Below are 13,781 nucleotides of genomic sequence, written 5' to 3'. Positions count from 1 at the left end.
TTAGTTTGAAACCACTATATGAGCCAAATTGCTCTTCTTATCAGAGAAACCTGCTGAAAAGACTTTATTTTTAATGAGTTTCATATAAACTTTTTAATGGCTATGACATTTTTTTACGACAAGCCTACATAACCACAAAAACCAAGAAGAACTACAGCCGTCGTGGCTTTCCATTTGATTCAAACATAATGAGTGGAATGACTTCTGCATATTTTATTTCTGCGAGAATTAAAACTCCAGACACACCATTCACTGAATCTCAGTGATACTGACAGCTAATAGTGTTTGGTATGCAGTTACTCACCGTATCATAAGAGAAGCGAGCCGAGAGCAGACTCTGCTGCTTTTGTAAGACACCTAAGTGACCTTCTTTAGCAATGCTGATAGCATGTCTGTGGTACCAGCCTGAACAGGGACATATTTTCATTGTATAATTAATGCATTTACGTATAATCACAAATGTGTGGATGTTTAACAGTGCTACATAAACAATATAAAATTCAGCAGTATTCAGATGCAGTGTAACGTTAATGCTGTTTGTGTTTTGAGTGGTTATTTGCACCGGTAAATAACCTTCTAGGGCAACCCTTAAAACATTTATTTGACCTACTTTAAAGACCAAAGAAGAATTGAGGTTATGAGAGAACGAGGGGACAACATGAATATTATATTTTGGATTCTGGAGGAAGACATTCCCTTAAGGCTTTGTGATGAATATTTAATGAAGTTGGCCTTTCTGCATCTCTCCAAACTGTTCAACATGAAATTTTGCAAATGTCATGATAGGGTCATCAACCAGAAACTCTTAAACGGGCACACGGGGTGACATTCTGCCTCTGATTAGACCAAGATGGATTTATAATCTAATATACATGCAGAAAAGCTGCTGAAATGTTTCATATTTATTCCAAAGTAGCAGCCATCAGGAAGGTACTGTTTTAAAATGAATGTGCTTAAGCTGCCTGTCAACAGCGATGATAAAAATGATTGACGGTGAGTTTGTTCTCAGCCCACTTTAAGTTCACCTTGCTTAGCTGACAGTGGATTCCTGTAAATGTTTTGAACTCATCATATGCTAGATTTTCCAGCAGCCTTTTTTTTAAATCCTGCTATTTGTCATCCTGTAACGGTGGTTTCATGGTTTACACAATTGCCTCAGTGGTTAAGTTTCAACATGTCAAAGATGAACAAGGTTTTTCTTCTCTTTTACTGCTCAATTTACTGGATTTATTTTGCTCTTTTAGCAGTAGAACTGTCACATGGTGGGGGTGGAGGCATTCCCCACCTTTTCAAAGATATGTTCTATTTGAAACACTTGACAGTTCTTTAATATGATTGTATGGTTTTGATGGTATCAACAGATCATCAAACATTTGGTTCACAGATAACTGCTGCAATACAAGTCATAGATGATTCCATTTAAGAGGATTTAGTAGCATAAGCTGATGCAAAATTGCTGTTTTATTCAATGTATTTTGTGCAAAGTGCAATTCCTTTTAATCATCATTTTCGTTAAAATAAGCATTTTATACTTAAAATCCATCCATCCTTACCACACAAAGATGACTAACCCTCCAGTGTTTATTCATTTACTCATTCAAACCACAAGATGACAGTATTGCATCAGCTATGTCTTCATGAATGTGGCACACTGGCTTCTGAAACAAATCAATAGATATTTATGCCACAACATTAAAAAAAAAACTACAAAGCATTTCAGCATGTGCTGCTTCATTCAAACCCTGCCACTCAACTAGGAACATGGTGATCGAGGTGAGAGGTGAGGAGAGGACTGGTGGGGCTGTGACTGAGGTGGTTATTCGTGTGTGTGTGTGTGTTTTTTTCTTCCAACTTGACAATGAAGGTTTCAGTGCTGAGAGCCTCGTTGTTTGAGAGGAAAACAATGAATCTCATGCAGCTGTTCAAATCATTAGTGGATAAGTATGCAAGGAATACTGCCTGGTAGTTCCTTTTGGCAAAACTTCTGTTTGTTTTATCCATGTGCAAACAATACCTGGAGTCTGCTGTTTGAGAGCGTGCACGTTGCAGACTGAGGATGAGAGTAGGTGTTAAAAACAATCCAATCCAAGTGAAAAACTGGGCAAAGGAGAAGTGGAAAACATCTGATCTAATCTAGTCTCAGATATTGTATTTTATAATGTGGTTGGTGGTAGACCGCCCACATGGAGTCAGCCCTCCTCAAGGCATCTTAGGTCAAATGTCACAGTCCCAGTGTTCACACTGTGGCAGTGATATGTGAAGTAACCACCAGCAAATGGCGCATTAAACTCACCTGACCAGACAAATGAGCAGACAACAGCCCATAGGGAGTAAACAGCCCAGTTTATCTAAATGTGCTTATAAACAAAGAGTCAAGTCATGCTCTTATTTTGGTTTTCTTGTTATATTATCCGGAAACTTCCCAGTTTGTGTTACTTTTTTTCCTCTGTCGCAGAAATGGATGCACTGTCAATAATACCAGACAACTGTTTTCTTGTCACTTAGGTGTCAAACTTGTCTGTCTCCAAGCCGGAGGGAGAGAATTTAATGGATTCTGGTCGCTGACTAGTAGCATCAACATGCCATGAAATGTATTTTCTCTATAAAGAACCATTTAACTTCTCTATTGGTGAAAATATAAATTCAACTCATCAAGCTATTAAACGCCAGGTGATTTCTGTATTCTAAAGCACGACTCATTTTAATTCCCCTCTTTTTGTTTTCCTGTACTCAGGGTGCATGCTTCATAACCTCACATGCAGGTGTGCCTTCTTTGTTTGCTCCAAGTCAAACTTGGCACAGACTGAACCAAACAAGATGTTTTTTTTTTTTCTTCCTGAGACAACAACAGGAGCCTGGAGCATCTTGATGCACAGCTATGCCCACAGGGTAACGCCTCCTCTGGACGCCTGTCCCACCTCCATTATATGAGCATCATTGTTTTGGATGGGTGTCCTCACTCTGCGTGGAATCCTGAGCTGTGACAACTGGGCTGAAGGCATGTCAAGGTATTGTGTCATTCTGTTTGTTTAGACTGGTTGGGATCATAAATATGGTCTTATGTTGACTTGACAATGTGTACATCATAGAAATCTGTTTTCATGAGGAACTTTTTATTCTTTTTTGGGTAATGCAAAGAACTTATAGTCAAGAATGTGTGAATGACTAGTTTTAAGGTAGCTTGTGCGTTAGAGTTAATAATAGTCTAAACTAGAAATGATTCTGCAGGCAGTTTCATAGTTGTGCATATTAACAAACTGATTGAGTTGTAGTTTTTAAGAATAAGAAGAAAGTGTACTTTATCGATCCCTTTTGGGAAATGACTTCACTGCCTATTCATAGGATTCATGCTGGGAGGGACCACAGTTTGGGAAAATTTAAATATAGTCCAGATACACCTGAAGATAAGATTAAATTACCATGACAGGTTACCTTCTAGTATCATGGTGTTACTGATAAAGACAACCACACGGTGGCTGTGTCAGACAGGAGTTGGAAAACAGTGAGCTCATTTTGCCAAATCACTGTCATAGATAAGGGATTACGCAGCTTTAAAAGCACATTTGAAGTGAGCACACAGCAATCCTGTCCTCTTTATTGTTGCCTACAGCAGAGAGCAGTGATCTGGTTATTATGGAGCAGTTTCCATGGTCAAGTAACCTCTCTGTGTTTGGTGATGTTTGAACACACACACTGTAAATGATCATGTTGATGGGCTGTCCAGGATTGATGCCCTCTGTGGGCCTACAGATGTTCCTTTACTGTCCTTTACTGTGAGATTGTTTTTCTTTGTTGTTTTTTCTTCCTCTTTCTCAAGCCAGGTGAAAGAATGGTTCCAGTCACCCTGAAGAGCAAAAACTGCCTGCTGCTGCTCCTCTCTCTCACCCAGTCCATCCTCCCAACTCTTCCTCTCTTTCTCTTGACCACTGTCACCGTTTCTCTCTGGCCCGCTCTTGCTTTAGCTGCCCTGAGAACACCGAAATCGGTATCACTTCCTCTGGATGACGCCAACACAACAACCTTAGTGCCAGCAGCCTCTTTTACTCCCCCTGCGACGCTGAAATCCCCCCTCCCCGCACAGCCCTTGCACTTTTCTTCCCCTGCTGAGGCCCCATCTCCTGTTTCAACTCTGTCGGTTGCATCTCTTTTAAATTCAGTATCTTCTGGCTCGGAATATTTTGCGGCATTCTTCAATCGAACATTACCCAGAAATGGCCCAGTAACCCCCAAAACAGATTCCTCAGACATCCAGCAGTTTGACAAAAAAGCCCCAACAGATCCTGATTGTCATCCTGCGTCTCACCTTCTGTTCAAACCCCTGAAACTCTTGCAAGTGCACCCTTGCAAACTCCTGTTGCATCCCTCCGCATCGAGGTCACCACCTTTAAATAAAAGATACCGATCTCTGTCATCAAACATGTTTTCATATTCTGGTTCTCCTCAGAAGGTTCCTCCTCACCCTATCACACCTCAGACTCCTTACTCCAACAAGCTCCTCTCTAATCTACCAGCATCTTCCGATTCCAAACTTTTCTCAGCGTCTTCACTTGCAAAACCCTCCCTTGCATCACTACTAAAAGTCCAGCCGACACGCAACGAAGCTGCAGCGTCCCGCCAGCCCAGACGACCTGCTGCTTCCCCTCTTCCCCAGACCACAGGGCCGCTGTTTGAGCATCACCCCTTCATCGTCACCTGGAACATCCCCGATTTAGTGTGCAACAGATACAACGTTTCACTGGACACCTCTGTCTTTAAAGGAGTGGCTACACCTGCTAAGGTAAGGGAGGTAAAATTACAATCAAACATTTGCCAATAAATTGCAATTTGTGGGTCATTTGGATGTCTCTGAATTTTAAAGCTCAAACAGAAACCTAACATCACTTTAAAATACATGCATGGAGCCTTCTCACTTGTGGTTTCGGTGCACTTTATTTTACTTGTCTGCAGGTTCCAGGTCAGTTTCTGTCTCTGTTCTACACAGACAGACTGGGTTTTTACCCTCATGTCAACCTCAGAAGTAAAAGAAAGCTTTACGGTGGCATCCCTCAGAGAGGGAACCTCAGAGCGAGTGTGAACAAAGCCAGAGCGGACATCAGCTTCTACATCCCCTCCACGTACGTTTGTTTAACAATTATTCCTCCTGACTCATGTCATGCTGATATTTCCCTTTATAATTACCTTCCTCATTCCCTGCAGGACCACCAGAGGCCTGGCTGTAATAGACTGGGAGGAATGGCGCCCCCTGTGGGACAGAAACTGGGGCATAAAGAAAGTGTATCAGACCTTGTCGGTGGCTCACGCGTTGCAGGCGAACCGCTCCCTCACAGTGCAGGAGGCCACAGAGGCCGCCAAGCAGCAGTTCCAGGTCTTAACGAACTCTGTGACGAAGAATATAAACCAAACTATAATATGACTGTATTCTTCACTTTCTTCTTTTACATTTTTATCTTGTAGGAGGCAGCGAAAAGCTACATGTCAGGGATGTTGTCAGTGGGCAGGACCATGAGGCCCAACTATCTTTGGGGCTTCTATCTGTTTCCCAACTGCTATAACTACGGCTGGCAGGAGTCCCACTACACGGGCCAGTGCTCCAGGGAAGTGAGGAGGCAGAACGACGAGCTGCTGTGGCTGTGGGACTCCAGCACGGCCCTCTTCCCCTCCGTGTACCTGCAGGTTGGTACGACTTCCCCTCATGAATGAGATCTCTCCTCCCAGGTTCATTACTGTCTTTGTGCGGTTCCAGGCGTCTCTGGCAGACAGTCCCAAAGCTGCCCTGATGGTGAGGAACCGGGTCCAGGAGGCTTTGAGAGTATCTGCTCTTGCCAGATGGAGCGCGACTGCACCTGTGTATGTTTACACTCGTCCTGTCTTTGTTGATCAGAACAGACGCTTTCTGAGCCAGGTAAAGACGAGGGATTTGACTGCGGATTTGTTTCTCGCCTCATTCAAAAATCTAATCAAATAAGGACATGAGACATTCAGACAAAAGTGGTATACCAGTGTTTCTGGAGCGGAATGAATGGTAAAGTTTTGATGTCTGGACTTTGATGATGGTGGTGTATAAGGTGAATGAGAATTTGTGGAGGACCAATATAAAGTTAAACTCAATTCTTCTCCACGTTAATGTGTCTTTATTAATATGTGACTGATGATGGTGATTTCATATCTTAATCCTTGAATAGCACAACATGTTTTCCACAAACTATGTGTTTGATTTGACATTCTACACTCTTGATCACTCTTTATTTCACTTTATGTCATGTTTGTAATCGTTGCTGTTAAAAGATAATGCTTTTTCCTGTCTATGGCGGTCACTAATAATGTAATGTGTAATACAGTTGAAGCTCTGTTCATCCTTCCACACATTAGGACAGCCTGGTATTAAATTTGGGCTTGTTGGCAGCCTTAGTGAGTATAATAAAATAAAACAAAATACCTGCGATGGTATTTTTTACCCGTATATGGGCACCTAAGTACTTACTAACTGAATTCAAAGGTGAAGCTGTGTCCTTATTTCATGGAGAGATGATCTTATCAAGGATCACAATATGAATCACTGTTTCTAGACAGGAGAATCAATAAGAAATGGGCAAAACTGAGAAATTCAATACGGACGCAGACCAACAACAAACATTTGTCAAAACAAGAAACAACTTTCTATTAAGAGATTAACTTATTGCTCGCCTCTCTATAGCAGTCTTCATTTTTAAGTGGCCTCTCGAGAAAAAATAATTTCCCACCCCGTCAGCTTGGTGGATCCATATAGACAGCGTGTGAATGAACATAACCTGCTTTAAATAAACCTTATGAGCTCAGCTTGGAGTTTTTAATCAAGTAAATGGCATGTATGCAGCATGACGATAACACCGAGCAGACCTAATAATAAATAAATAAATTCAATATTTGAGATAACATCTTTATGCAGCAACTAATTAGAGGGTGACTGCCCACTTGACTAGATTAGATACCTCTTAGGTTACTTCTTATATCCAGGGAGGGACTTGTTTCCAGCCCAGAGGTTCAGTTTTAAGTGGAGTTCGGTTTCTTTGACGTAACTACATCCTGCTCGGGTGGAAACCAACCTGAGGATGTAACTGTTATCCTCTTCTCACCTTGTACAGCTTGTGCATTTCTGCAGAAAAGTATACATGCATGGCCTTCTTGTGTTATCTGTCACTGCCTGCTGTTGTTTTGTGTGCACAGAGACTTCGGTGACCTGTCTGTTTGTGTGCAGGGGGATCTGATCAGCACCATCGGGGAGAGTGCAGCGGTGGGAGCTGCTGGAGCAGTGCTGTGGGGCGCCAGCGCCGACTACGATGACCAGGTAACATCACACCACTGACCCACACCGGACTGCTGAGAGACAGCCAGACGGAGACAAAGAGGCCAATGAGATGATAGGTACTGGAGGCTGCTCATCAACATCAGCAGCCGGCTGACAGGAGCTGCTGACGGATTGCGGAGGCTGGAGAAGCAACTGCAGCCGTCAATCCAGAGCTAGGAAGCCAGAATTAGCTTGTTGATGGTGACTTTTACTGCATGATTGAAGTTAATGGACATCCTTACACTTGGATATTGTTAAAGTGTGCCATTTCAGGCATTATTTTGTGATATTTTTTGCCAATGTTTTAAACATGCAGAAATATTTACAATTTTTTAACAGATTTCATCAGTTTCTTTGTGTTTTCCTTCAATCCCCAGAGTTCCTGTGAAGCCCTGTCATCCTACCTCACCTCCACCCTCAACCCCTACGTCGCCAACGTCACGGCGGCGGCGCAGCTCTGCAGCAAATACCTGTGCCGAGGCAACGGCCGCTGTGTCCGGAAAAGCTACAAGTCCAGTCACTACCTCCACCTGGACCCGGGCAGCTTCAGGGTGCTGCGAGTTCAGAAACGCTACCTGGTTTTAGGAAGGCCCAGCCTGGCAGAGCTGAAGGCTTTAAGCAAGAGTTTCACCTGCCAGTGCTACAAGGGACTGAGCTGCAGCCCGAGGACGCTCACAGAGCTCTCAAAGGCCCTGAAGTTCAGCAACAAGCAAGGGCCGTACTATAAATTAAACTCTCTGACTAAAGCCGCATTAGACAATAAGCAGCAGGCAAGTATTCCTCAAGATAATCTAAAAATCTGAAGGATTATTAGTTTACTAGTTGTGTAGGGTAGGGGTGTCAAGCACATTTTAGTCCAGGGGCCACATACAGTCCAATGTTGTCCTGACCAAATAGTGCCACAATAACCTTTAAATTTAAACTTTTTGTACCCTATTGAGGATGTGCTGTTGCAATAGTAACCTCCTCATGTGAGGTTGATTGAACTGAAACTGTTCAGTGAGCACTGTCTTCCGTTCTATGTAGTGTATATAAAGCCTAGCGACGACTGACTGAATTTGTGAAGGGCAGTCACTGTGCTCGGCCTACAACTGCATTATTCCCGGCAATAATTTGCATATGATTTGACTGCGTATGTAAAATAAAAGGGGAAAAAACAAGGGTGTAATAGAGAGACTCTGATGACTTTCTCTTTTAAAGTACCCTGCTGACATGGGGCAATATTGTTTTTGGTGTTATATAAATAAATTTGAATGAAACTGAACTGTTGTACAATGAGCGCATCAAAAAACATCTTTCAAAGTCATTTTTTATGTTGCAGAATTGTAAGTGGTGAACAAAATATGCATTTTATTCCTTGAAACACCCACTCAAGTTGTCTAGTTGGAGTTTTTCTCAGCTCAGTAAGCTGAAACACTTACTGATTTAGCAGACATTTTCACACTTCATAGTATGGAACGCACAGCTTTAATTAATAGGGGATCTGTTGTGTTCAGGAGTCTCATTAAGACTTGACTGTGAAAGTTCAAGATCTTAAAGCAGAAACAAAAGCTAATTAGATTTCAAGTATCCTGTGTATATCCTTACTGATAATCCCTTGACTGATTCCTCTGGTTTTATTGTCGACTATTTGTTAACGAAGAACACGTTCAAACATCCCTCTGTGTTTCATACCTCACTTCACAGTCCTGATTGGAACAGTCAGGTCTGCAGACCTTTTTCCTTCCAGACATCCTGATTGGCTGCTGCAGAATGAACAGAGGTGAAGCTAAACGATGCCTCAGCTCAGTCACATGATAGAGAGTCAGTTTGGAGACAAATGCTACAATTGCTAACATAAAGACACTTGTTGCTTATCAGTGAATGAGAAAAAATGTGTAAATAAGGTGGTATACCAAGAAGGAATTACATGCTTCCACGTCTGGTACATCCAAGAACTGTTTTGGAGCCTTTCCAGTGATTCATTCAGTTAGGATAAGCAATACTTTCTATTTTCTTTTGGCTTGGGTTCGGCCCATTCCTGTGGATGACATTAGTGACTGAAAAGTCACAGACATTAACTGCAGTCACTGCATACATACTACTAATAATTACTTTCAATGATAAATATGTCAACTGAAAGAGAAGTAAAACCACACTGAGGGCCATAAATGAAGACTGGATGCCTGCAGTAATGCACCACTAAAACATGCATGTTGAGGGCTGCAGAAAACATGCAATCCAAGCAGTCCTTTACCAACATCAGTGGAACAAGAAACAAATTTTGCAGACTACACTCACTAGTGGATATTTTCAGGATGTAAGTTGAGAAATGTCTTGTCTTTTCACTTCTCCAGTCCCATTAAGGTCTGACTGTGCTGTGTGTGGCCTGATCCAAGTGAGTTTGATGTTGCAGTAATTTTGCATTTGGAATAAACCTGAAACAGTCATGACTGCAATCCAAACACAGATGTTGGGTATTTAGCAGCTAAAAAGTTGGATGTTTCCTTTATTATCCAATTGAAGCTATAAATTTGACCATATCATTTGTTTTCACTGCAGACTGTGTTTTTTTAAAGTCTGTATTCACATGATCCGTGTGTCGTAGAGAACATTTTGTGAATCTTGTCGTCTCCTTCAAGCACACGTGGTGCTGAAGTTTTCCTTGTTTTCACATATAGTGATGTTTGACGCAGCAGTCACACTGTATTGTGATTGAGAGCGTTAATGAGGCTGTCTGGTATTCCCACCGCGGTGTCGAGCAGGTCCCTTCGGCCACTGCTGTATTCACACAACGCCCTGTGTGTGTGTGTGTGTGTCACCATCATCTCCAAGGTGTCGTTAAAAACTGAGACAAGCTGCACAAATAGTGTCTTGCTGAATCATGCAAGTTGTCACAATTACAGTGCTCACGCATGCATTAAGAAACTAGTGGAGCGGCATCGACCTCTCAGCAAATTTAGTCATTTTACACACGACATGTTGCTCTGACGGTGCTGAACCTGCTGTGACCGCTGATAACAATCGATGAGATAACATACCCACACAAAAACAAGAAACTGCGTTGAATTCTTCTGTAAAGCTCTTTTGTTATGCTGCATTTTCCCAGGTTTGTTCTGCACTCGTGAAGCCAAAGTGGAACACAATAGTTGAAGAGCTTGCCTGTATCAAAGGAAAGAGATGAAGGAATGCCAGACATGTCTGAGAGGGAAAAAAAAGTAATTTAATCAAAATTATAGCTGGTACAAAGCATGCCATTCAAAGTTAGTTTTGGTCTGTTTTTAAGAAGTGAACAACACAAATATGATTAAAACACAGTTATTCAGCCATGAAGATTCCTCAAAGACGCAAAAAGTTCCTCCCACACGTAGCAGAAAATGGAAATGTGGAGGAACATCAGTATAGCTGCCGAGTTGAAGAGAAACCACCCGCCTCCATCACAGTGGAAAGACTTTAAGTTAAGGCTCAATCAATAAGGTGACAAAATATGTGCCAATAATAACTCCACCGTTTTGAAAATGCAGTCGGTCTGGTAGATAAACGATTGTAGCATTTTGCACCTGTCCTCACAGCGCGGACCTTCAGTCCTGTAGTTAAGCGCTGGGAACTCCAGCGAAGAGGCTAAATGCGTCTGTGACCTATAATTGCAGCACAGGCTGATAAGGAGGAGCTCTGTGGACACTTGGTGTTGTTTATTCGAGTCCGGCTGACTCGGTTTCCACAGGAAGGCACTCCAGCTAAGTAGTGTTTGGTTCATGAAAAATTCACAGTAAAATCTGACTTGGTGCTTCACGTGTGTTTTTTTTTTCTTTTGCTACATACTAGACTGGGTTGAGCTCTACTCTATTAGTTGGCATGCAGTACTTGGTCAGAGGATTATTTTAACAAGTTTGTTTTGTTAATGTAATATATACAGATGTTAACTTTCTTTGTCTTAACACTGAATCTGACCCACTTCATAATTCAGATGCTATTATTTTGATTTCATGACTGTAGGAGGTAGGGCTGCATGATATTCCGCAAATTCATCGTCATTTGTGTGATCTATCACCTTACTGAACTAGATTGTGGATGGACGGATCATATTTCACTTCATTACAAAGGTCAGTGAGAAGTCAGAGGCAGAAAAGGGGAAATCAAGAGAAATCAGTTTAACCGCTGAAGATGTGCATGGGATTGAAGATTAAGAGTGTGAAGCACAGTGATACAAAAGTGCGAATTGCGAAGCAAGAATACATCATAGTATCGTGATGTTTCATATCGTGCAGCCCCCAAAACATCTGAAGTCAGTGATTGCTTCTGTCCCTTTATCTAATAGAACTCTGATACATCATTGGTCTAGTCTAATATATTATTTATATATATTATTTGTTTTTGTGTGTACTGACAATCCTGATGTTACAAAACTGACGACTCCTGTCTGGTTGGATGTTTGGGTAATTTCTGAGGGTTTTTTTTTAATAATTAATGGCCTGTGAGAAGTACACATGCAAACAAATAGGAGTAACAGTGGTAATTTAAACATGCAACTATGTGCTACAGTAAAAATATGCCACTGCATATCCAAACTGCTCAGTCAACAGTGCATGCCACCTGCAATCCATAAAAAAAGAATTCAACCTTGTACTTAGTTCATATTGCAACTGTATCTTGCATGAGATTTAAAAAAAGGCAGTCGGTAAACTTAAATTAACTGGGGTCAGGGAAGTCGCCACTGAATTGTGTTTCGCCATTTAAAAGACCCTGAATCATCAGTGACGATCTGTGTGGAATGCAGTGGAACCTGGATTATGTCTTCTTCTCTTCAGAGAAACTTTGCAGTAAATATTTTTTGTGAAAAGTGGGTAAAATGCTGATCCTGAGCGAAGGCAGGTAAAACGACCCCAGAGAAAGAACCCGATGAGCCACAAGGAGCTGGAAAATCAGTGGTTTTTCAGTGCGATTTCTTAGATTGATAATATATTATAGTGTTTTTTTAGGTCCATTGACCTCTGCCTGTCTTCCATTCATATCATCTCCATCTTTGGTGCACTTGATTCTCAGCAGGACGTTGGACAGCACGTCCTGGTAGAGGCTCAGGCAGATCCACCCGGGGAGGTACAGCAGGGTGACGAGTCCCATGAAGTTGTGCGGATAGTGCGAGTAATCCCAGGAGCAGGCGTCGAACTGCCTGAGGGCCAGGCCCCAGGAGAACTCCCAGGCGTAGACCAAGCAGATGTAGATGGGGAGCCTCCTCGAGGCGCTCCAGCCCCGGCGGAAGTGCAGGTGCAGGTAGAGCTTCTCCACCAGGAAGCTGCAGCTGCCGTACATCAGGAAGGACCACAGGGACGTGTGGCCGCTCAGGGTCTGGTCAGACTTCTCCACCAGGTTGAAGACGGAGGTGAACATCACCTCGTCCAGAAAGCCGTGCATCCCAAAGAAGAAGAAGCGGAGAACCCCCGGCAGGCCATGTGGAGGGGCGACTTTCCCCTGGAGGTCTGCAGACCGGGAGGGGTGATACTGCAGACCTGACAGCAGTCTGTGGAACACCTGGGAGAAATACAGAGCCAGGATGTAGTGCACTGCCAGCTGAGCCCCGGACACCACCCGCACCTGCTCGGTCAGGGTGTTGACGTTCCCGATCAGGATCTGCAGCCCGATGTAGACGGACGGATAGAAAACCAGATGGAAGACCACGGGCCGGCCTCGGAAGCACCTCTTCTGGGAGTAGACCTTCTCCAGCACGAAGTGGGTCAGCGAATGCATGACGCACAGATACGGAGACGAGAAGCCCACCAGCTTGGGGTCGCGATGATTAAAAACCCCCTGCAGCGACGAGAGCAGGACATCCAGAGTCACGCCGTGCATACCGTAGAAGTACAGCCGCATCCAGCGCGGCAGCTCCCGCAGCGGCTGCGCCGCGTCCCCGCTGTCCGCGCACGGCTCCCGCCGGCGGCCGCCGCGGTGCTGCTCCGCCGCCGGACTGATGGAAGCAGCGTCCCGGCACAGGCCGGCCATGATCGGTCACTCGGTGTGGAGCTGTCGAGCTGTCCGCTTCCTACGCATTGCTTTTTGTTGTCCCGGTGTGGCCGCGCGGTGAGGCTGCAAGCATCTCTGCATCTGGACCGAGTGCTGCGTTCAGGGGCAAACCGGAAAAACCGAGAGCACAACCTCATCACACGTACTCAGATTTCTCTTTCTGTTTACTCTTGCTTTATATCCACCGCTTTTGTTTGTTCATTCACAAATCCCCATCCCACACACCTTTTCTAATGAAATTAGAAAAGTACACATTGGTATTTGATTTCCTGAGGTGAATGTATAATCTTACAGTCTTGGATACACAACTTACCTGGTTCAAGAGAAGAAATTATTGTGCAACAGTGATCAAACGTTCAATATTGAAAAGGGGGGGGGGGGGGGGGGGGGGGGGATATTGATGCACACAGTAAGTAAATTGGTTTAAAGTGCTTTATAAAAAGAGATTATCTTGACTACT

General features: G+C 43.3%; 2 protein-coding genes across 2 annotated transcripts; one reads left to right on the top strand and one right to left on the bottom strand.

Annotated features, from left to right (window-relative positions):
- Positions 1-4,352: 4,352 nt before the first annotated feature.
- Positions 4,353-8,501, top strand: LOC115404342 (hyaluronidase-1-like). The gene is made up of 7 exons (XM_030113631.1): positions 4,353-4,777; positions 4,948-5,114; positions 5,197-5,365; positions 5,455-5,673; positions 5,744-5,902; positions 7,235-7,324; positions 7,702-8,501. The coding sequence occupies exons 1-7, from the start codon at positions 4,418-4,420 to the stop codon at positions 8,125-8,127; spliced, it is 1,590 nt and encodes a 529-aa protein (XP_029969491.1). The 5' UTR covers positions 4,353-4,417; the 3' UTR covers positions 8,128-8,501.
- Positions 8,502-11,084: 2,583 nt separating this feature from the next.
- Positions 11,085-13,500, bottom strand: tmem229a (transmembrane protein 229A). The gene has a single exon (XM_030113998.1). The coding sequence runs from the start codon at positions 13,298-13,300 to the stop codon at positions 12,266-12,268; it is 1,035 nt and encodes a 344-aa protein (XP_029969858.1). The 5' UTR covers positions 13,301-13,500; the 3' UTR covers positions 11,085-12,265.
- Positions 13,501-13,781: the final 281 nt, after the last annotated feature.

This window comes from Salarias fasciatus, chromosome 17 (genome assembly GCF_902148845.1).
Source record: "Salarias fasciatus chromosome 17, fSalaFa1.1, whole genome shotgun sequence".
NCBI lineage: Eukaryota > Metazoa > Chordata > Actinopteri > Blenniiformes > Blenniidae > Salarias > Salarias fasciatus.
The sequence above is the reverse complement of the archived record's forward strand: the minus strand, read 5'-3'. Positions and strand labels throughout refer to the sequence as shown.